The sequence below is a fragment of the Mus caroli genome, chromosome 3, assembly GCF_900094665.2.
Source record: "Mus caroli chromosome 3, CAROLI_EIJ_v1.1, whole genome shotgun sequence".
NCBI classification, from domain to species: Eukaryota; Metazoa; Chordata; class Mammalia; order Rodentia; family Muridae; genus Mus; species Mus caroli.
The window spans coordinates 23,849,083-23,871,061 of record NC_034572.1 but is presented as its reverse complement, the minus strand read 5'-3'; the positions used below and the strand labels follow the sequence as shown (position 1 = coordinate 23,871,061).

The 21,979-nt window shown below is 41.2% G+C and overlaps 1 protein-coding gene across 3 annotated transcripts in view; it reads right to left on the bottom strand.

The window, feature by feature from the left end:
* Nucleotides 1-5,078: 5,078 nt before the first annotated feature.
* Nucleotides 5,079-21,979, bottom strand: part of Slc2a2 (solute carrier family 2 member 2) — a 33,615-nt gene continuing 16,714 nt past the window's right edge. For all 3 annotated transcript variants that reach the window (XM_029475115.1, XM_029475114.1, XM_021158043.2), the window contains exons 4-11: nucleotides 19,570-19,694; nucleotides 15,728-15,843; nucleotides 14,457-14,619; nucleotides 13,717-13,904; nucleotides 11,695-11,799; nucleotides 7,108-7,209; nucleotides 6,256-6,459; nucleotides 5,079-6,165 (exon numbers count right to left, since the gene is read on the bottom strand). In XM_029475115.1, the coding sequence (XP_029330975.1) occupies nucleotides 5,965-6,165; nucleotides 6,256-6,459; nucleotides 7,108-7,209; nucleotides 11,695-11,799; nucleotides 13,717-13,904; nucleotides 14,457-14,619; nucleotides 15,728-15,843; nucleotides 19,570-19,694 (1,204 nt within the window). In that variant the 3' untranslated portion in view covers nucleotides 5,079-5,964. The remainder of the gene's footprint in view (nucleotides 6,166-6,255; nucleotides 6,460-7,107; nucleotides 7,210-11,694; nucleotides 11,800-13,716; nucleotides 13,905-14,456; nucleotides 14,620-15,727; nucleotides 15,844-19,569; nucleotides 19,695-21,979) is intronic.

Genomic DNA, 21,979 nt, shown 5'->3' with positions numbered 1-21,979 from the left:
GATTAGAGCTGGGTCTTCCTATCTTGAGAGTCTAGATTAGAACTAGATCTTACCACTTCAAATTAAGCAAAAATATCTCATATGTGTGCCCCATTTGGGGGGTTTTAGTAAATTCAAGATGTAGTCAAGCTGACAACCAGGAATAGTCATCACAGGCTATAACTTATACATGGATTGTGGAATTAAATAACATTGCTTATTTTATTCCTATTGGTCTACTTAGGAAAATATTTTCCTAAACAATTTTTATAGGCTAATTCTATTTGTGTGTGTGTGTGTGTGTATGTGCGTGTGTGTATGCTATGTGTGTGTACGTAGGTATGTGAACATAAGTGCAGTTTCCTGCAGTCAGTTGAGGTTGCCATGTGGGTGCTGGGAACTGAACCTGGTTCCTCTTCAAGAACAGTAACTGCTCCTAATTGCCTAGCCATTTCTCAAATCCTTTACATTTTTAAACAACTTTTTAATAAACTTTTAAAAAAATTATCTGTATTTGTATGTTGAATATTACTTCAAAATATTCAACATATTTCAAAATATAATTTTCAATACGTGTATTTAGAATAACAATAAGTGGTCATTGAATTTATATTGAATACTATTTTATTTTACAAATAAGAACTACTCATCTACTAATAGGCAGGTTGATCACAAAATTACTTAACCCCATACCATTCCCTCACATTTCCTCTTTATAATGCTAGGCTTGCACATACAAAATTGGTGCTATACAACTGGGCCACACCTACTTCTTGTTGAGATAAATTTGTAAAATAACTGATTATCTGATGAATTGGAATTTGTCAAAATTATAGGTGTTTCATTAACTGTATTTGCTAATAACCATACATACTAACCCAATCCAGAAAAAAATGGCTTATCATTTTGGGCTTGTAAACACAATAGATTTTTATAGTTAAAATTATAGACATTTTTGTTGAAGGTATTTATAATAATATGTAAAATATTAAAATATATATTACTTTAAGACAAAATTCTTTAGGGGAAGTGAATAAAAGTAGTGATAAAAATACAATAAAATTTACAACTTAAAGAAAAGTTTGTGCATATTCCTTACAGTGATCGCGTATGTATGAAGTTTGTACATATTCCTTACAATGATAGTGTATGTATGAAGTTTGTATATTCCTTACAATGATAGTGTATGTATGAAGTTTGTGCATATTCCTTACAATGATAGTGTATGTATGAAGTTTGTGCATATTCCTTACAATGATAGCGTATGTATGAAGTTTGTACATATTCCTTACAATGATAGCATATGTATGAAGTTTGTGCATATTCCTTACAATGATAGCGTATGAATGAAGAAAGAGACATGGAGGAAGGGCTTATTGGTGTGCATTTCAGCCATTGGTACTAACACATTACTAATGAAAATGAGTTGAATTTTTGGATTTTATCGAATAGTTCATTATTTATTTCTATATGTGATTATTGTGCACATAAACTGCATATGCATGCATGTATGTGTATTTTCTGAAAGGAGCCTGATTAAGCTGTCTCCTGAGAGACCCTGCCAGAGCCTTACAATTACAGAGGCGGATGCTCACAGCGAACCATTGGACCGAGCATGGGGTCCTCAGTGGAGGAGCCAGAGAAAGGACTGAAGGAGCTGAAGAGGTTTGCAACCCCATAGGAAGAACAACAATATCAACCAAACAGATGCCCCCCGCCAATGCTCCCAGGGACTAAACCACCAACCCAGGGGTACACATGGAGGGACCATGGCTCCAGCCACCATATATAGCAGAGGATGGCCTTGTTGAGCATCAGTGGTAGAAGAGGCCCTTTGTCCTGTGAAGGCTCGATGCCCTAGTGTAGGGGAATGGGAGTGTGGGGAGGCAGGAGTGGATGGGTGGGTGGGGGAGCACCCTCCTAGAAGCAGGAGGAGGGGGATGCGATAGAGGATTTCTTGGGGGAAAACTGGGAAAGGGGATAACATTTAAAATGTAAATAAAGAAAATATCCAATAAAAAAGGAATAAGGAAAAATACATTGAGAAAAAACATGCACAGAAAATCAATATAACTATTTTTTTATTAATATGGGTACTTTCCATATAAACAACAGCAGCACCAATCATTCAGAAACATATTTATGGGCGTAAGAATAGTAGTTGTATATAAGTTTCTAACTTAAGACCAGTTTCCTTTCAAGAGGGGTGTGTGTGTGTGTGTGTGTGTGTGTGTGTGTGTGTGTGTACAGCAAGTTACAAATCACTACAAACTCCAGCAGAGTGATCAATGTGGTGGCCAGCAAACTCTCCTCCTTGTATTCTTAACATAGAATTTTATTAAAAAATCACAAGTACATGTGTCTTACACTCTATGCACTATCTCTATTTGGGACACTGGAAGTACAGATATTACCTAACAATTTTTTATTTGCTGCATGTGCTCGCCAAAAAGCATATTTGGTACATACACATGGGTAAATAACATTTTTACAATTTTTAAGAATTATAAACAAGGTTTGCTTTTTGTCTTGCTATTTTAATCCTCTTATATACATTACACTGAAATACAATATATGGTATTTTATTTTTTATATGATATTATCCAAAGAAATAATATTGAACACAGACTCCTTAATATAACATAACTTGGGCAAAAGCATGTTTTAAAAACAAAATAAAACCTCTTCCAGACTGACGTAGAAATATTGTACTTAGATGTAGGAGTTAGATTTGGATCTTCTGTGTCATTTTATCAGTGACTTGTTTTGTGACATTTTTTTTTTCATTGAAGTAAGAAAATATCACTTTGAACTTATAACTTCTGTTATTTGAAAGAACTACTGGAGCTGTCCTCCATGCCACTACCTTTATCTTGAGGGCATCTCTGTGGACAGAGTTCTAGGTACCATGGTGGAACAGCCTCTATGCTCCGCTGTGGTTAGCACTCAGGACTGCTGAGGTAGGGAAGGATGTCCTTCCCATCTTCCGAAAATGCAGCTGAAGGAAAGCGGAAGGCATGCATGGATCTCGAGTCCCCTTGTCCTCCTTAACTTGCTGTTAGACTGTAAGCTCCCTAAAGTGTGTGTGAACAAAGTCTACAGCTCAGATTGTATCACAGAGCAGACCATGTCCAGGAAGGCTGGGGATAGAATTTTAGACCAAACCCTTTCCCAAGTGCAGACAATAACAAGGTGTAGCAGTCATGTGGCCAGACTGGGAAGTCTAGTTGTATATCAGACAAGGAGAGTGAAAAGTCATGATCGTATGACAATACTTCTACAAAAACAATACTGGAAATTGAATTTCCATCTATTTTTCCTGGAAATTAATGTAGTAGAACTGGTTCTGATATTTACCATTCAAGGCCAATAGTTTGATGGTGATGGTATGACGATGTCAACTAGTACATTTGTCTTTATTCACTTTTTGTTTTTCTTTAATATTTCTTCAGCAAACACAGAGAGCTGCTCATAGATACCAATGGTTCCTCATCCTCAGAGGGAGTTTTAAATTACATCTTCAATAAGCAGCAAGCATGTTTTTCTCAGCATTAGTCTCTAAACAATAGAGCATAATGACTGTTTGCATAGTGTTTGCACTGTCTCTTAAGTGATCTAGAGATAGCTTTTGACAATGGAGGAAGCACCACTCCATCCAAGGCCTTGAGCATCTGTTGATCTTGGTGTGTGCAGTGGGGAATGAGGAATGACCATCTCAGCCAGGAGCACGGTGTAGGCTACTTACATTTCTCAAAGACAGAAAACATCAGAATTGGAATGTCTTGAATTTGAGGTCAGTCAAAATAAATAGATACATCTTGAAAGTGATCTTTGGTGGTTGTTATTTTGGAAAACTTTACCACTTTATTCTTTCCGAGAATGGGGCCAGGGACCATGATTTGATAGGAAGCACATTCATCCATATAAAAACATTAAGTTTCGGTACCGGTATCATTTGTTGGAATCTGAACTTCCTAGAAACTGTCAGAATTCTTTACTAGAGGATAAGAGCCCCTGTCCTACTTAGAAATCTGCATTTTTGCTCCGAATACACAGCTTAGCACAAAACTCTGCTGAACTACTTTAGCTTACTTTTGACTGACTCCTGAAATTTCAAATTAAAAAAAAATCTGTTCACAAAGGAGAAAAACATCAAATATATATATATATATATATATGTGTGTGTGTGTGTGTGTGTATGTATGTATATGTGTGTATATATATATGTGTATGTGTGTGTGTGTGTGTGTGTGTGTGTGTGTGTGTGTGTGTGTAATTTCAAGCTGGCCTAAACTAAATGTAAATATGTGAACAAGTTTGACCAAGAAAAAGCCAAAAAAGCACTAGAAAGGATCAAACATGGTGGCATGTGCTGTGCCTCCACACCTCCTGCAGAGGCAGGAGGATCGCAAGTTTGAGGCCAACTTTGACTTCATTGTAGGTCCAGATCACAGAAGACTACAGAAATTCTTTCTTAAATAAACAGAGATGGGGCAGAGTAAGAGGTATGGAGAAGGAAAGAAGGAAGAGACCGAAAGGAGGAAGGTGTTCTGTGAGGGTTTTCACGTTTCAGCAGTACTGTTTTTGAAAAGGTGTTTTTCACTGGGTGGGTTTGGTGGCACATGTCAGCCCTGGCCCTTGGAAGATCAGTGTAGGAGTTCAAGAGCCCAGCCTAGGATGCATGACACCCTGACTTGAACCCCTACTCCAAATGACAAGATTAAGCGTTTTTCTTCAATATACATCTGTCTGTCTGTCCACCTGCCCATCCATATATCCATCCATCCATGCATGCATGAATAATTGATCTTCTGTTCTACTTTGTAAGGAAAACAGCTTGGAGACATTTTGGTTGCCTGATGAGCAGCAGACCTGTGTGTCCTTAACTGTAATTTGGGACAGTAGTGTCATCTGCCTGCACAGATCAGTGCCAGCAAGAGATTCCATAGGACCTGTGCATACTAAAGATAAAGAGAACCAGGTGAAAGCGGTGACTGTGACATGTCAGGGAACTCACTTGGTGTTTCCAGAGAAATTAAAGAGGAGGCTTAGGCCTGAGAGGTCAACTTCTTTTGAAATATCAGAATTTAAAAAAAAAATTTAACAAATAGAAAAACTCTTTATTCCAGATTTCCCTGTGATTGATCCAGTTTATTAGATTTTGGAGGCAATATGCAAAATGCCTGACTCCTAATGGTTTAAGTGTGTGCCATGGGCAATTTAAAAAGCCAAGTATAAGTACAACACAAAGACTGAAGTGGCGAGAAACTAACATGCTTTGGATGCTAATATAACTAACTGATAATCTGAGCTCTACAGCTAAGAACAACTCAAGCATTTAACCTTGCAGAATACATCAAGGAAACTAAAATGTTTTCTCTCACTGTAGGAAGCTTTTGGTAGCTATAAAAAAGAGTTTCTCATTACAAATACAGTTTAACATACTCGGGAATTCTATATAAAAATGCAGAAAATGGCTTTAACAAAACCCAAAGTCTAATCCATGTGAGAGAAGCCGAGGAAAGGTAACAGAAAAGTCAGTTTGAATGTGAGCCTTGCTGACATGAGCCGTATGTCCTTTAGTGTCCGATCTGGGGCTAAGACTATTCCGGTGTAATTAAATATCTAGACAGCAGTTGTAGCTGCTGATTTCTTAGTCACGTGCTTTAAAAAGCAGCGATATGTCGAAAGCTCTTCAATTTCAGTAGAACAGGGCTCGGAAGGTTATTACACACTTCCCTGTAGAGTAGCAAAATAGCCTCTGGTTTACTGAAGAGTGTTACCATCAAAAATAGATTCTTTAAGTTAAAAAAATACTTTCTTTGGTAATAATATATGTTGATATTTCTAATCGGAGTCTGTAAAAATACTTCCAAATGAATAAACGATACTCCTGGGTATAGTCGCACACCCAGGAAGGAATCGGTTTAAGAGGGAGCACGTGGTTCCCTTCTGGTCTGTTCCTCGGTTTTAGGCAGGTCATCCTCACACACTCTCTGAAGACGCCAGGAATTCCATTTGTACAGCAGCTTTGCGTGGTGGGGCCGAACCACTCTTCTTCCGGAATTCTGCAGCGATTTCCTCAAAAGACTTTCCTTTGGTTTCTGGAACTTTAAAGAATGTAAACAGGGTGAAGACCAGGACCACCCCAGCGAAGAGGAAGAACACGTAAGGCCCGAGGAAGTCCTGCAAGAGAGCAAACAGAGGGGTCAGCAGCCGCGTGGCCACACAGTGTGTGCGCTTACCCTCGTGGGCGCGCACAGTGTGTGCACTTACCGCAATGTACTGGAAGCAGAGGGCGATGACAAAATTGCAGACCCAGTTGCTGAAGGCAGCCAGTGCCAGAGCCGTAGGACGGGGTCCTTGGCTGAAAAATTCAGCAACCATGAACCAAGGGATTGGACCTGGCCCAATCTCAAAGAAACTGACAAAGAGGAAGATGGCAGTCATGCTCACGTAACTCATCCAGGCGAATTTATCCTGAAGACAAAGAGACAATCTTAAGTGAGCCAGGCAGAGGTTAGCAGCTTCCGTGTTCTCTCACGCCAAGTTCAACTGGATGCAGTTCTTCTCCTGTGTTCTTTTTTCGTCATTTAAATGGCTGATTTGAGACAACAGTCCAACACAAATCTTGCTTCAGTATTATGAGGTTCTGCCTGGCCAATCCTTTATTCTAGGGCATTTTGGTTTTTCCATATTAGGAGGTTCTGCCCAACCAATCTCTTGTTTTAGGGTCTTTTGGGTTTGTTCCATGGTCACTCTTTCCCTGTGACAAGCAAGAAGATCCAGAACCCTAAAGTCCTCCTACCAAGATGGCCAGACAAGGTTTGTGACTTGCTCAGAAGCTGAATGACTACACAGGGCTGAGAGGGAGGTTCAGGTCCCTGCCCATGGTTCTACCAGCAGGTCCATGTGGAACCTGTGCCCTGACCACGCAGTGACGGATAACGGCATGTTGGTACCCTATGCTGTAATTCCAAGAACATAGTTCCCCTTTCCTTTACATGTCTCCTCTTTCTTTATTTCATAAGCCAGTCTCAAGCGCTTGTTATTACACAGAGCTCTTTAACCCAGAGGCCAGAGATGTCTGCCTGTGATTTAAAATACCAATCCAGGCGCCAAACTCACCAGCAGCACAAGTCCCACCGACATGAAGATGGCGCAGAAAAACATGCCAATCATCCCGGTTAGGAACAGGGTCCGCCGCCCTGCCTTCTCCACAAGCAGCACCTAGGAAGGTTCACAGAACATGATATCAGCATCCTGAGCCAAGCAACATCCACCAGGGAGCTTGTTGCAATGCATGTAGGGGGGCAAGGCAGTGCTGTGACCCCATTTTACAGATGCACAACTGAGGTGAGCCATGAAGCTTGTGGATGACGGCGGTGCTAGCCTCAGTACACAGTGGAAATTAAACATTGGCTTAATTTGACCATATTGATTTGTAAAGTTCAGACGTGACATAGACTTGGGTGTTCCCTGCACTCTGGGGTCATCTCTTTGGATACAGTAGTGAGAGGCTCTGTAGTCTGTTGCCTCCTAAGGTTATCTCTACAGTGAGATTGTGAATCGGGACTGAGGTGGTAGCTCACATCCTTGCCTCCCATACATGAGGCCCTGGATTCAATCCCCAACACCACAAAAGTAAGAAAAAGCACTGTTGTGCTAAAACCAAAAAGGTGGCCTGGTTTCTCAGCTGCTGATTTTAATCATTGCAAGAGTTCGTGTGCCACAGATATCAGAGACAGTTTGGCTATGCAGGTGTCAGCCATTCTTACCCAACTCCTCAGTGCTTAAGAAAGTCACCGATGACATGTGACTTTTAGCCTGGTGACATTTAGAATTTGATCACTGTATTAAAATAGTGAGCCCTGTGTTTTCCTGCTGTGCTGATATGTGCGGGTTGTGGGAGTGAACTGTGTATTTGAAAACAGACGACATCACAGCACGACATTAGAGTGCTTCTTTGTCCTGAGGGAACCTGGCATTGAGTTATGAACCCTTGCATCAATGGGTGAGATTTGCTATTAACCAAGATCAATATTTGTTGACTAGAGTCTGACCCATGGAATCCTGTCAGTGCTGGACTCAAGCACGCACACACACACACACACACACACACACACACACACTATAGCTTCCCATCTCGGTGAGTAAACTGGCTATGCTCATCGATCTAAGTAAGTCCACAGCAAACCAACACCACAGTATGCTGAGCTCTGTGTCCGCAGGCATCTGTGGCACGTTTGCCTTCACCTGCAGTGAAAGCCTTTCTCATGTCAGAGGCACATGCCCGCCAGGGTTTCAGATCACTCTAGAAAGGACAATCAGGAGCCTACATTAATTACTGAGAAGTAAGCAAGAAAAGGGTTCCTATATATTTCTTTTAAATTACTATTTTAATTTCTCTGTGTGGTGATGTATGTACATGTGTGTCTGTGTACCATATTCCTTCAGTCTGTGTAGATCTAAGAAGAGGGCATCAGATGCCCTGAAACTGGAGGTAAAGAAGGCTGTGAGGCACCATGTGGGTGCTGGGATTTGAACTCAGGTCCTCTGGAAGATCACTCAGTGCTTTTAGCCACTGAGCCATCACCCAGTGCTTTTAGCCACTGAGCCACCTTGCTGACCCTCTTATACATTAAAAAAAATATATATATTACTTTATTTTATTTTTATGTGCATTGGTGAAAGGGTGTCAGATCCCCTGGAACTGTAGTTACAGACAGTTGTGAGCTGCTGGGTAGGTGCTGGGAATTGAACCTGGGTCCTCTGGAAGAGCAGCCAGTGCTCTTAACCACTGAACCATCTTTCCAGCCCCTATAATTGTTTTTATTCTTTTCTCATATATTACATCCTGACTGTAGTTTCCCCTCTATCTGCTCCTCTCAGCCCCCCCCCCCCACCTTCCCTCTCTCCTCACATCCACCCCCTTGGCCTCTCCTCAGAAAAGAACAGGCCTCCCAAAGAAATCAACCAGACAAGACACAACAAGCTAATTTGACCAGGTACATGCCATCACATCAAGACTGGACAAGGCAACCTGCTAGGGGAAAAGGGCCCCACACATAGGCAAGAGAGTCAGGAGCAGCCCAGTTCCCACGAGGGGAGGTGGGGGGGTGGATGTGAGGAGAGAGGAAAGGTGGCAGGGGTCGGGGGGGGGTGAGAGGAGCAGACAGGGGAAACTACAGTCGGGATGTAATATATGAGAGAAGAATAGAAAAAAATTACAGGGGCTGGAAAGATGGTTCAGTGGTTAAGAGCACTGGCTGCTCTTACAGAGGACCCAGGTTCAATTCCCAGCTAGTGTCTCACAAAACACCAAGCCACTCAGGAATAACATATATGTAGAGGACCTACCTCAGGCCCTTTCAGGCTCCCTGATCTCTGTGAGTCCCCATGAGTTCCTGTCACTTGCTTCTGGCCTGAGTTCTTGTGCTGTCCTTGAACTCTCTGGTTCCTCTGACCCTTCCCCACTCCCTCCACAGGACTCCCCTCATCTTTGGCCCCGTATACTTTTTTTTTTTTTTTTTTTTTTTTTTTTTTTTTTTTTTTTACTCTTTCAAAGCTGGTGGGATGATACATGGTGTTGACATAGTATTGTCGAGGCATGAGAAAATTGGGATGCTTCAGCAGGAACGAAGGCTCCTTTACATCTGTTTCCTCTGTCTATGAAAAATAGTGACTAGATAATAGATGCGTTTTGAAGACTGGCCGCATTCTCTCCTGGAAGCTAGGTGGCGCTTGAATGCACTCGAGTACTGGGCCATCTGCAGGAGCTGGGCAGCTTTGTCCCAAGAGCCATCCTGCCCCTCAGATCCCTCCATCTTTCTGCCTGTTTTGTTCTTTTCTTGGGATTATAATCATCCTTCTGTCAACCCATCACTATGGATGAAAACATAGATCCAGGAACCGTTCACATCACTGTGGATAAAGTCATGGAGCCTGGGAGCAACACAGTGTCACTGGGAACACCTGTCTCAAGAACTCAGAAGAGTGCATGGAGTGATTTATGTTGCTCCAGAGTTAGGGACACAAAACCCACGAGGGCTGATTGTTTCTACATAAGTCAGCATGAACAATGCTTTCAAGTTCAAAGGCACAAAAAAATTACCTCCTTTGTTGCATTTTGCTATGGTTTGGTTTGCTAGAGTGTCTTGATGTGGAACCTTGAGATAGATGTTCCTGCCCCTGCCACCTGAGCACTAGGACCACAGGTGTAGACTGCCGCTATTTAGAAAACCTAAGTAAAAAAATCCTTCAGTACTTTCTCTAATTGTGCTAATGAACTGATGTGTGTGTGTGTGTGTGTGTGTGTGTGTGTGTGTGTGTGTGTGTGTGTGAGTCATCTGCTTTAAGTCTTTGTAAAAGAAAAAGATGAGCTCAAAAAAATTCCATATCCAAAACAGTTAAGATGCTGATTATAAATACAATCTATGATAATTACCAATTAAACTGCTTCTCCATTCAAATGAGGCTGAGTATAGGGGGAAGAAATAAAATTCTACATATTTTTTCCTGTGTTTTTTCCTCAGAATTCAGGTTTCCCAATATTAACAACTTGATGCTTTATGTAGAAAATACTATTATAAGCATTTTGTTTTAGTAATAAAGTCATATATATTTTTTTTCCAGGAGATAAAAAGGACAGAGTCTCTTGGATTGTATCCCAGCAAGGGCCATTATTAATTGAAGCAGCCTTTGACTTGGGCAGGTTCTGTCTCCAAAGTCAAAGTGTACAGCTGCAACATTGTGATTTGTTTGTGTTTCTCTGCTCTCTGAGATCTGGCACTATTTAATAGGATCTGGGGAGCCAGGCTGCAATTTATTGACCATCCCAAAGTAAATATTAGTCCATGTACAGAGAAAAACAAAACCAAGTGACCAAAAGAAACAGAGTGTAGTATTATGGCCAACATGAAAACTCAAAAGTATTTTAAACATGTTTTATTCAAAGATAAAAATAAGTCAAGTTAGTCTCATTTTGAGTGAATTTCATTAGTTGAGAAATCTTTGTACTTTTTTTTTTTATTATGTGAAAATATCAAACTACTCACAGGCTTTAAGAAAGTAAGTAACTTCTTCCTTCTGTTGGAATTGGGAAAACAATGGTAATTCACACTTTTATATCATCTCTACCCAGACTTTACATCTTTGTATGTATCACCAGGAACTTGTGAACTGCCTGGAAGTTCTGCGCCATGAGCTAATATCATAGGAATTTGCTGGTTGTTTAATTCCATTTACACGTTTAGTTATTTATTAGCTTTTAAAATGTTTCTGCCCAGGATGCCAGAATGAGATATCTCCATCAGGCAGGGAAAGGCTAGGGAATGTGCCCTATGTTGGTATAATAACACTCTGTGCGCAGGCCCTGGGGTGTTTAAATAGAGAAGAAGGACAAGAACCCAGAATCTCCTACAGAGAGAAAGTCTTGCCAGTGAGTTATTAATTCACCAAATGAGTAAGTGACTGGCATCCTGCACAATGGGGAGCCAGTGACTCACCACCTCCATCAGCCTCTGTCAGCACCAGCAGTGGCTGGGGTGTGCACAAGCCGTTCCCATTCTTCAGTTATCTCACTTATCTCTTAAGTCACATACACACACAGTGCACGTGGACAAAGTTGGCGATCACTGTTTCACATAAGCCACCATCCCACCTCTACTCCCAGGCAAAGGAAAGAGCAGAGTGCTCATGGAGCCAGCGACTTACAGAGACAGCCGTGAAGATCATGTTGATGGCCCCAACACCAATGGTTGCATACACAGGCTGGCTGATGCCAGCTGTCTGAAAAATGCTGGTTGAATAGTAAAATATCTGCAAAATAAGAACAGGCCAGCCTCAGGCAGGGAGTCTCCCACTCAAATCCTGGAAGCAAGGCATGGCTGCTTATTTTTAGTGTTTGGAATCACGGCCCCTAGAATCTCCTAAGGTTGACCCCACCCTTTCCTCAGACAAGTCTTTCACCAGTGTTTAAAGCTCCTGGTTTCTTAAAAGTTCTTGGCTTAGCCTGAAGACTCCGTTAGTTCATTTCCTTTGTTTGTTTAATTTCTTACCCTTTTGTTAAGGTATGCGGTGCCTAGAATGGTCCATGTAAGTGAACAGCTCCGTCATGTTAGAACTGATTACATGCATGTAGAGAGAACCCGGGTTAAGGAATAACTCTCTGACTACTCTGCTGACCCCGCCCCCCCCCGGCCCTTTGCTCGTTTCCTGAGAATCACTTTCCTAACATCTGCCACGATGGATGAATTTTGCCAAGTCCTGGACTTGATATAAAGGAAATGTATCCTACGTATCGTCTTGTTCTGGCTCATTTTGCTAAACATCATCTCCGTGCGAATCCTTGCTGTCCTGCGAGTTTGGACACTGTTCATTGGCACTTTTGAGTGACATTCTGATATACCTGCACACTATCATTTAGTTACCTACACTACTGATGTCTATTTAGGAATCTGCTCTTTTGGGGTGTTTATAAGTAGTACTGCTGTGTATACTTTTTTATTTGTTCGGGTTTTTGAGACAAGGTCTCTATGTAGTTCTGGCTGTCCTAGAACTTACTATGTAGACCCGTCTAGACTCGACCTCACGGAGACCTGCCTGCCTTTGCCCCCCACGTGCTGAGATTAAAGACATGTACCACCATTCCTGGCAGGCGCACACTCTTAACAGTTATCTGGTGAAGCATGTGAGAATTTACACCTAGAATTAAAATTACTGAGTCTTCGTGTCCGTTATAACTTCAGCTTTGCTATAGATGCTACCTAACAGATAAAAAAGTAATAAAGCTTTTATATACCCACTCATGTATATAACAGTTCTGGTTGATATTGCATTTATCTTCTATCTATCTATCTATCTATCTATCTATCTATCTATCTATCTATCTATCTATCTATCATCTATCATCATCATCTATCTATCTGACTATCATCTATGTATCATGTTTGACTCTCATCTATCTATCTATCTATCTATCTATCTATCTACCTACCTACCTACCTATTTGAAGTATACTGTCCAAATGGAACCATGTATTTCTTTCTTTCTTTTTTTTTTTGTAGATTACTAGAAATCTGAGATTTTATATTCTAAGAACCTTGTAATATAGGTTGGAAGTTGGAAGTGACCTAACTGGTGTTCTTTCCTCATTACATTTCCCCTTTCATTCATTACAGCTTTTGCTTTATATTCATGCACTTAGCCCCCACCCCTTGTGTTGCACGTGAACTTGTTTGTGTTTATGCATATGTGCTTTTGAATGTGCATGCATATTTGTACGGAAGTAAGCGGTCAGTGTTGAGTGTCTTCTTTAGTGGTTCTCTACCTTATTTTTTGAGGCAGGGCCTTTCAAATCATTAGTTGCCTAGACTGTCACACTCATCCCCCCCCCATTAAGTTCTGGGATTTTATATATAGTTGTAGCTAACCTCTGCTTTGTATGTGGATGCTGGGACTCTGAATTCAGATCCTCTTGTTTGCAGCAGTGAGCAATATACCAACTGAGCCACAATGCCTCCCTCCTTCTTATTGGACCTAAAGTGCTACTGTTGACTTTTAAAATATTGAGCTAAATATAGAGAGCCATTGAAACAAAACAAGGGAAATCAATGATCAAACATATAATAACACTTGACATGAGTATTTACAGATGTATTTTAGTGACTCAAGCCTGAACCTCTGTCTTCATCTCAGCTCCCTTTGCTCCTTAACAGTAGGTGTTCTTAAGCTTACCCCATTGATTCCTGAGAACTGCTGGGCCATGTGCAGCATCAGTGCCACGAGAATGGGCTGTCGGTAATTGGCATCCGTGAAGAGCTGGATCACGGAGACCTTCTGCTCAGTCGATGCCTCTTCCTTTTCTTTCTTCATCTCATTAATATCTTTGGTGACATCCTCAGTTCCTCTCAGTCTCTTCAAGCCTGTTTCCCCAAAACAGGTTGAAACAACCCAGATCAAACAGTAGTAAGTGTATTCTGGTCATGAAGGCACTAGAGTTCTACATGCCCCTTTTTTTGACCTAATAACACATGTACTGGAGATTGTTGTATTAAATTCTCTTTTCTGATTAAAGAAAGAAAAGAAAAACAATATCTGACTTGAGAGACAGAGAGAGAGAGAGACACAGAGAGAGAGAGAGACACACAGAGAGAGAGAGAGAGAGAGAGAGAGAGAGAGAGAGAGAGAGAGAGAGAGAGAGAGAGACTCCTCCTACAATTCTGAGAAGGGTTATTTGGAAACCTCTGGTTAAATCTTATAGGTTACATGTTAGCTCCTGGTTTGCGGAATTACACAGCTCACCAGTCACTTCTAAGTAAAAACAGAATACAGTAGCCATAGCTAAGGTCTTTGTAGTCTTCTAAGTAATTACAAGGCCCCATGTTAATTTTATGAGCACACATTCACACAAACTATTTGTACTAGCTGGTAATCCTGCAATAACAGAACGAGGCAATTCCCTACTATAGACTTACTTTTCTTTGCCCTGACTTCCTCTTCCAACTTTATATAAAGGTATCTGGGACTTTCTGGACAGAAGAGCAGCAGCAGACACTGCAGAAGAGCTGGCACAGCAGATAGGCCAAGTAGGATGTGCCAATGATCCTGATTGCCCAGAATAAAGCTGAGGCCAGCAATCTGCAAAGACAAGGAAGGAGCATATGAACTGCACAGTACTCTGGACTTGCCTTCTACAGAAATGCATTAGAAAATGAATTTTTAGTAGTTATCCTTGACAATTAGTCCATGGTGACACAAAGAGGAGGCTGTCATTAGTGAGTCCCATACAAACCAAGTCAAGAAAAAATTGTTAGTAAAGAATTCATCTATGCTTGTCTTCACTCATTCCAGTTGGATATTTAATCTGGAGATCAACTCAACCTTCACAAACACATTTGATATCAGAAGCGAAACACAGATGGAATTGTTACTGTTAGAGTCACTACCAGGTGTGGCAATGTATGTTTGTAACTAACCAGCCCCGAGAGAACACAGAGACAAGAAGATCTCAGGAGCTCACTGGCCAGTCAGTGTACCTCAAAACCAAGGTGGAGAATGGCAAAGGAAGGCACCTGGTACCACCCCCTGGCACCTACAGACACTCTTCATGCACACACATGAATATGTGCATCACACACACACACACACACACACACACACAGGGGTAGGGGAATATGTGACTTTGGGCTTTGCTTTAAAATCCCATTATGCAAAATGCAACTATATCACAGAAGAATAATTGCACAATCACAATGATACCCACATGGTGGTTTACAGACTTCCTTTTAGATATCTTAAGTGCTGGGTTCCAAAGATCCTTCTGAGGTCAGAAGGTAAAATGGAAAGTGGGAGCACTAGCTGAAAGTAAAATGGGGAGAGGGAGCACCAGCTAAAGAAGAGTTTATGTAATTGTTTGAATTTAAATCACCAGATAACTCACTCAAAGCAAAGAAAACTCAAGCAGTCAAAACTCCAGAGTTCGCTATTTCTTGACACTCACATGTTAATTCTAGGATAGCATTGGGACTTCCATGCGTATTGCCAATCCCACCAGCAGCTCCAAGTTGGATGTGAGGAGTGGAAATAAGTCACCTCTGAGCTAAAAGCCTGATTTTTACTCTCTTATCACTGTAGGAGAAGATGTTCCCCTCCTTCCCTGTGGTGGCTGTCTGCAGTCAGTGTGGGATGAGTGCAGGGAGAGGGGAGAAGTAGAAGGTGACCAAAGTGAGGGCTGAGGAGAGTTTACCTGACTAATAAGAATGCCTGTGACAAGGGCCAGTTGGTGAAGAGTACCCAGGGCACCCCTGAGTGTGGTTGGAGCGATCTCTCCAATGTACATTGGAACCAGTCCTGAAATTAGTCCTGTATGAGACACAAATGTACAAATGTTAAAATGCGGCCTGGGACATTTCAATAACTGTTGCATAGTTCAATTACATTATGTATTCTTATTGAAAGTCACACTTCAGATGTCCCCCTTGTCCCCAAACATGGGCATGGTTTATGCAGAAAACTGGTTGCTATGAGTTTATGCAGAAATCCTTGGTTGGTACTGTGCTAAATGAAGGTGCCATTGGGAGGATTAATGGAAAGAAATGCTTAGTTATATTTTGAGCAGTTTCCATGGCCTTACTTTAAAAATTTTTCCATGTTAGAATTTAGTTTATATTATAGCAGCATAGGTTGTCTTGAGAAAAGAGCCTAGAGGATGTTTTAGTAACCATCCAGACATACAGGATTAAAGGAAGTTAACATCAAGGAAGCCAATTTCCGGAGAGAGGCAATAAATGACTCAGTGGAGAAGAATACACATAGGTCCCATGCCTAGGTGAGTCTACACCACACGGGGATACCTCAAGATCTTGTTGTGTGGCACTGAGGTGCAGAAGGGAGAGGGAAAGGAGCTCAAGGGCTCCCCGAGCTGCCTAGGAAGTCTACACAACATGGGGACACCTCAAGATCTTGTTGTGTGGCACTGAGGTGCAGAAGGGAGAGGGAAAGGAACTCAAGGGCTCTCCCCGAGCTGCCTAGGAAGGGCAACCTAGCTTCTGTATTGAATCCAAACCTTAGGCTTCAAATGCACACAAGCAAAATCTAAGAGAATATCAAAGAAGATCACCAAATCAAGTAAGCTGCATCCCAGAGATGCGGGGATGGTTTAGTATGCAATAATCTGTCAATGTAATCCACCATATAAACAAACTGAAAGAAAAAACTCACATAATCATCTCATTAGATGCTGAGAAAGCCTTTGACACAATCCAACACCCCTTAATGATAAAAGTCTTGAAGAAATTAGGAATAACAGACACACACTGAAACCTAAAAAAAGGCAATTTACAGCAGGTCTCTAGACAACATCAAATTAAATGGAGAGAAACTCAAAGCAATTCCACTAAATCCAGGAACAAGACAATGTTGTCCACTCTTTCCTCTTCTATTCAATATAGTACTTGAAATTTAAGCTAGAGCAACAAGACAACTAAAGAAAACAAGGGGATACACATTAGAAGGAAAGAAGTCAAAGTGTCACTATTTGCAGATGATGTGATAGTATACCTAAATGACCCCCCCAAATTTTTTACCAGGGAACTCCTACAGCTGATAAACACCTTCATAGAAGTGGCTGTATACTCAAAAAAATTTAGCCCTCCTATATGCAAATGGAAAATGGGCTGAGAAAGAAGTCAGAGAAACAATGCCCTTCACTGTACCTCAAATAATATAAACTATCTTAGGGTAACGTCAACCAAGCAAGTTTTAGACCTGTATGACAAATACATCAAATCTTTGAAGAAAGAAATAGAAGAAGATATCAGAATATGGAAATATCAGCCATGCTCATGGATTGGTAGGATTAATATAGGGAAAGATGGCTGTCTTACTAAAAGCAATCTACAGATTTTATTTGAAAAAAAAAAAAAAAGACTTAAACACAAAGATTTTGAAAGATACTGAGCCATTATACTTTCTGTATCTTTTTTATTACATTTATTTATTTGTTTGTTTAGACTGTGTGTGTGTGTGTGTGTGTCCCCGTCTGTCCCTGTGAAAGTCAGAAGAGAACTCATAGGAGTCTATTATCTCTTTCCCTGTGAGATTCAGCAGTTGAACTCAAGCTGGCAGTCTTCGTGGCAAGGGCTTCAACTTGCTGGGCTGGGCCATATCTCTTGCTTTGTCTAGCGTTTTTTTTTTTTTTTGTAAAACTTGGACTCAGATTGTGAGCTGCCATGTCGGTGTTGGGAATGGAACCTAGGAAGCCTGGAAGAGCAGCAAGTGTTCCTACCCACAGAGCTCTCTCTCTAGCTTTCCCCACCCCCGTAGCTTTCTAAAACACATATAATTAGGCATGTTGTAAATAGTGACATATGCAAGCATTTGCTAATTGCAGAGTTTGGCGTTTTCTTAAAAATTTAAAAATAAGATTTACTGTAGGCTTCCGATTTGAGAACACCCATCTTTTAAAGGATAATAAATGGTCTTTTGGCAAAAGGCACTTTTTTCAACTATTTTGAATATATAATTCAACATTCCAAGTTATTCCAAATGCCTCAAATGTAGTCTCGCATGGTTGATATGGCTTTTGCACTTCTGTAGAATTTTACATGTGACGCTGACCTGAAGCCTGTGGAGCCCGAGAAGGAGAGAGCTCTGTGGTTGGCCCTTTCTCTAATAGCCAGGACAGAATGACACGGAGAAGCTCCCTGGTCTGGGGTCACAGGAACTGCAGCTTAAATTCTAGTTCTTGTCATTTTTTAAGCAACTTTTAATACTCAGAATGTGATGAGACATATTTTTAAATGACCACAGAGAGTATGAGACACTTAGCAATGCCAGATCTATGCTGCCGCACTGCATGATTTTCAATTTGGAAAAAAAGTAATGTTTTCCACACTATGTTAAAAGGAGAGAGGAGGGGTGGAGCATGATCTGGACCGATTTCATGATGCTGTTACTCATCTTTTATAGGAGAGACTGAGGCTGAGTTTCAACTAATCTGGCTTAGGTAGAGATGGTGCCAGAACTGATTCCCTCTGAGTCCACAGTGTGTTCCGAATTAACCTGACTCTCCTCTTTTAGTTGTTTGTAATTAACATAGAAAATAACGAGAAGAGATATCTAACTAAGTTACACTTTTGCTTCAATTGATGATGGAAGGACACATAGAGTTATAATCTTTTTTTTTTTTTTTTTTTTTTTGCAGGTAAAAGGATTGGAGGTAATCAGAGAAATTTGGTACCCTTGACATTTTTTCCCTACCCCTCATGGATATCTGTGCCTTTGAGGTCAATTCCAGTTGTGAAAACAGGTATAATGCCAGCCCAGAGCCGTCAGTTCATTGACACTGAGGAGCCCTTGGTTCGTTGACACTGAGGAGTCCAATATCTGTCCATTTGTTTGTGGTTGAATTTTCCTATCTCTGTTCAGACTCCTGCCTGTGAATGTTGGAAACCCTGTTTCCAAAAACTAGTGCTTCTTCTAGATACAAAGTTCAAGGGAGGACAGAGTCCAGTATCTGTTTCTGTCCAATTCCCTTTCCCTATGGTCATCACAGTTTCACTGTTCTGGGCAGTCACATTTGGAATGAAACAGGCTTAGGTAGTATGGTCTAAGAGGTGAGTCTAGGAGGTTGGGCCTTACCATACCAATGAAAGACAGAGAAACCATAGCATAGGTCAGCAGTGCAGGGTTAGGGTCTGAAGAGAGTGAACTGTTGGCTGCAACACAGGGGTAGTAGCAACAGATAGTGTTTATCTACAGTTTTTCACAGTCACCAGATGCTATGCTCACCAGCTTATATATACTCTACCAGGTTCACTAGAGGCCAATGCTATTGTCATCTTCATTTCACAGATAAGGAAAGAGAATCAGTTGCATAATTTGTCCAAGACCAAACAACTACAAGTGATGTTTCTGGGGTGGGCAGACACAGATGATGTCACAACTCACTCTTACTGTGCCATAGACACAGATAGTGTCATCACTCACTCTTACTGTGTCCCTTGCCTTCCTTCTGTGATGCTGTGTAAGCTTCAGAGATCTCTACCTAGAATAACAATTAGACAATGATGTGTGTGTCTCACTTACCACAATACAGTCCTGATACACTTCGTCCAGCAATGATGAGGGCGTGTGCCGGTCCAAATTTGGAACATCCCATCAAGAGGGCTCCAGTCAATGAGAGGCTGTTTGCAGCCAACATTGCTTTGATCCTGAAAATTTTAAAACATGATTTTAAATTCAGCACCAAAATGTGAAGAAATTACTTGTTTTCAGACCATGTTGAGCCTTTTACCTATAAATGATTATTTTTATTTTTACTGAAAAGCTAGTTCCTGATCATGCCTGCTACTTCCTTGTCTATGAGCTGGCGTATGAGCCGTGAATACTATTCATGACGGGAGACTTTCATCCCTCTATCTCTTACTTTCATGAGGGTCTTCCTTTGTTTTGCTTTGTTTTTTTGTGTTTTGGAGTTGTGGGTCTCACTCTCTAGCCTGGGCTAACTGGACCTTACTCTGTAGTCCAGGTTATCCTTGGGCTCTTGGAGCTCTTCCTACCTCAGCCTCCAGAATGCCGAGATAATAGGCCTAAGTTTAAGATGATATTTCTGATACTTACTCGTTATTTGATTTTTCTACAACTCGTTTGTTTTAAGGAGCAGTGTTTTTGATGGCAGAAAAACTGATTTCAGCTGGCTACCCACCATTTGCCTCTTTATCGTTTTGTAAAGTTTTGTAAAGTTAAACTAAAAGTTTTTAGTTGCTGCTTTGAACTCAAGTTTCCTTTGGTGGGAATTGTTTGGATAAATTAATATGTCCTTCTAAACTTTGTCTCAATTATAACTATGCTCATTTTCACCCAAAGCCAAGATATTTCTTTGTAAAATCTATGAATTAATATTAGCCAAATGCAAAGAATTACATTATTTTTGAGACAGCTTCCATTTTAGAGTCTAGGCTAGTGCAGAGTTCACTCTGTGTCCTAGCCTGTGGCAATTCTAAAGTCTCAGCCTCCTTAGTATAGACCTTCAGTATAGACACAGGCCACCCCAGGCATCTGCCATAAAATACATTTACAGCTGACAATAGCAATTAAAATGTCACCAACAAAAGTGATCATAGGAAAACCACACATGAGATTTCTTGCAAGTTAAGTCAAAAGTAATAAAGCCAGTCTAAGCATCTGAGCAGACAGGCGTGGCAGTGTTGGTGCCACAATGACATGTGACATGTAAGCCCCCTGCTGAGTCCACCTTGTCATTCTGTCAATGTCTCACACCCTGATGACAAGTGAGCTTTTTATAAGCAAACATCTTCAAGTCCAAACATACCTTTTCCTTAGAAACAAAAGCTAGGCATCTACACTATAGTGATTCCCTGATAGCCATGTGGTAGGCTGAATGGTGTCCTCAAAGAACCCAAGTCCTAGTCCTCAAGCTGTGTAAATGTCACCATATCCACAGATGAGGTCATGCAGATGTGATTACAATGACAGTCCTGGACAGGAAGAGTGCCTCAGGATATTCAGGTAAACTATGAAACTGCAGATGCAGAAGAGAAAGAGAAGCCATCATAGAAGCAGAGAGTGAAATGAGGCTCTTCTGAGATGGTATGCTAGATAGTGCTGACATCAATTTGACACACACCGAAGTCATCTGAAAGGCGGGAGCCTCAATTAAGAAAATGCCCCGATCTTAAGAACAGTGTTGTGGAAGTGTACGCTGAATAAATCCTTTCCTCCCCAGGGTCTTTGCTCATGGTGTTTCATCACAGCAATAGTCACCCCAACGAAGACGGAAGTCGGTACCACGAGTGCGGTATGACTGTGACAGAGCATGCTTTTTGAAGGATTGAGGAAGGTCTTTGGAGTTTGGGGATAGAAAAGTCATTCAGTGTTGAGAGTTCAGTGAGCTGCTCTGTAGGAGCTTGAGAGATAAAAAACGACGACGAGGGCAATGCAGAAGATGGAGGCCTGGTTTGTGAAGTTTTAGAGGAAAGGTTAAAGACTCTATTGGGGTCATTTGTTATTCTGTGGTTCTGGTTAACAGGGGCTGGAGAATCAGCTGTGATTAACAAGATACAAGAACTACGAAAGCAAAACCTTTGCTCTGCTGAGATACTCAATGCTGGTCAGCCGGAGCTGGGAAATTAGTGGTGATTAAGGGGACCAGCGTCATTGAGATGAAATCTTCTGGGAAGTGTCTCCTGAGAGTACATAGAAGCTGTGTTCCAGAAACATTCAAGGTTGTACCTCATGCTATCAGCTGAGCTTGATGGTGTAAGAATTAATCAGGTAGTACTGGATTTGAAGGTATGAAAGGGTCTTAAAAAGAACCTGATAGCCGGGCGGTGGTGGCGCATGCCTTTAATCCCAGCACTTGGGAGGCAGAGGCAGGCGGATTTCTGAGTTTGAGGCCAGCCTGGTCTACAGAGTGAGTTCCAGACAGCCAGGACTACACAGAGAAACCCTGTCTCAAAAAACCAAAAAAAAAAAA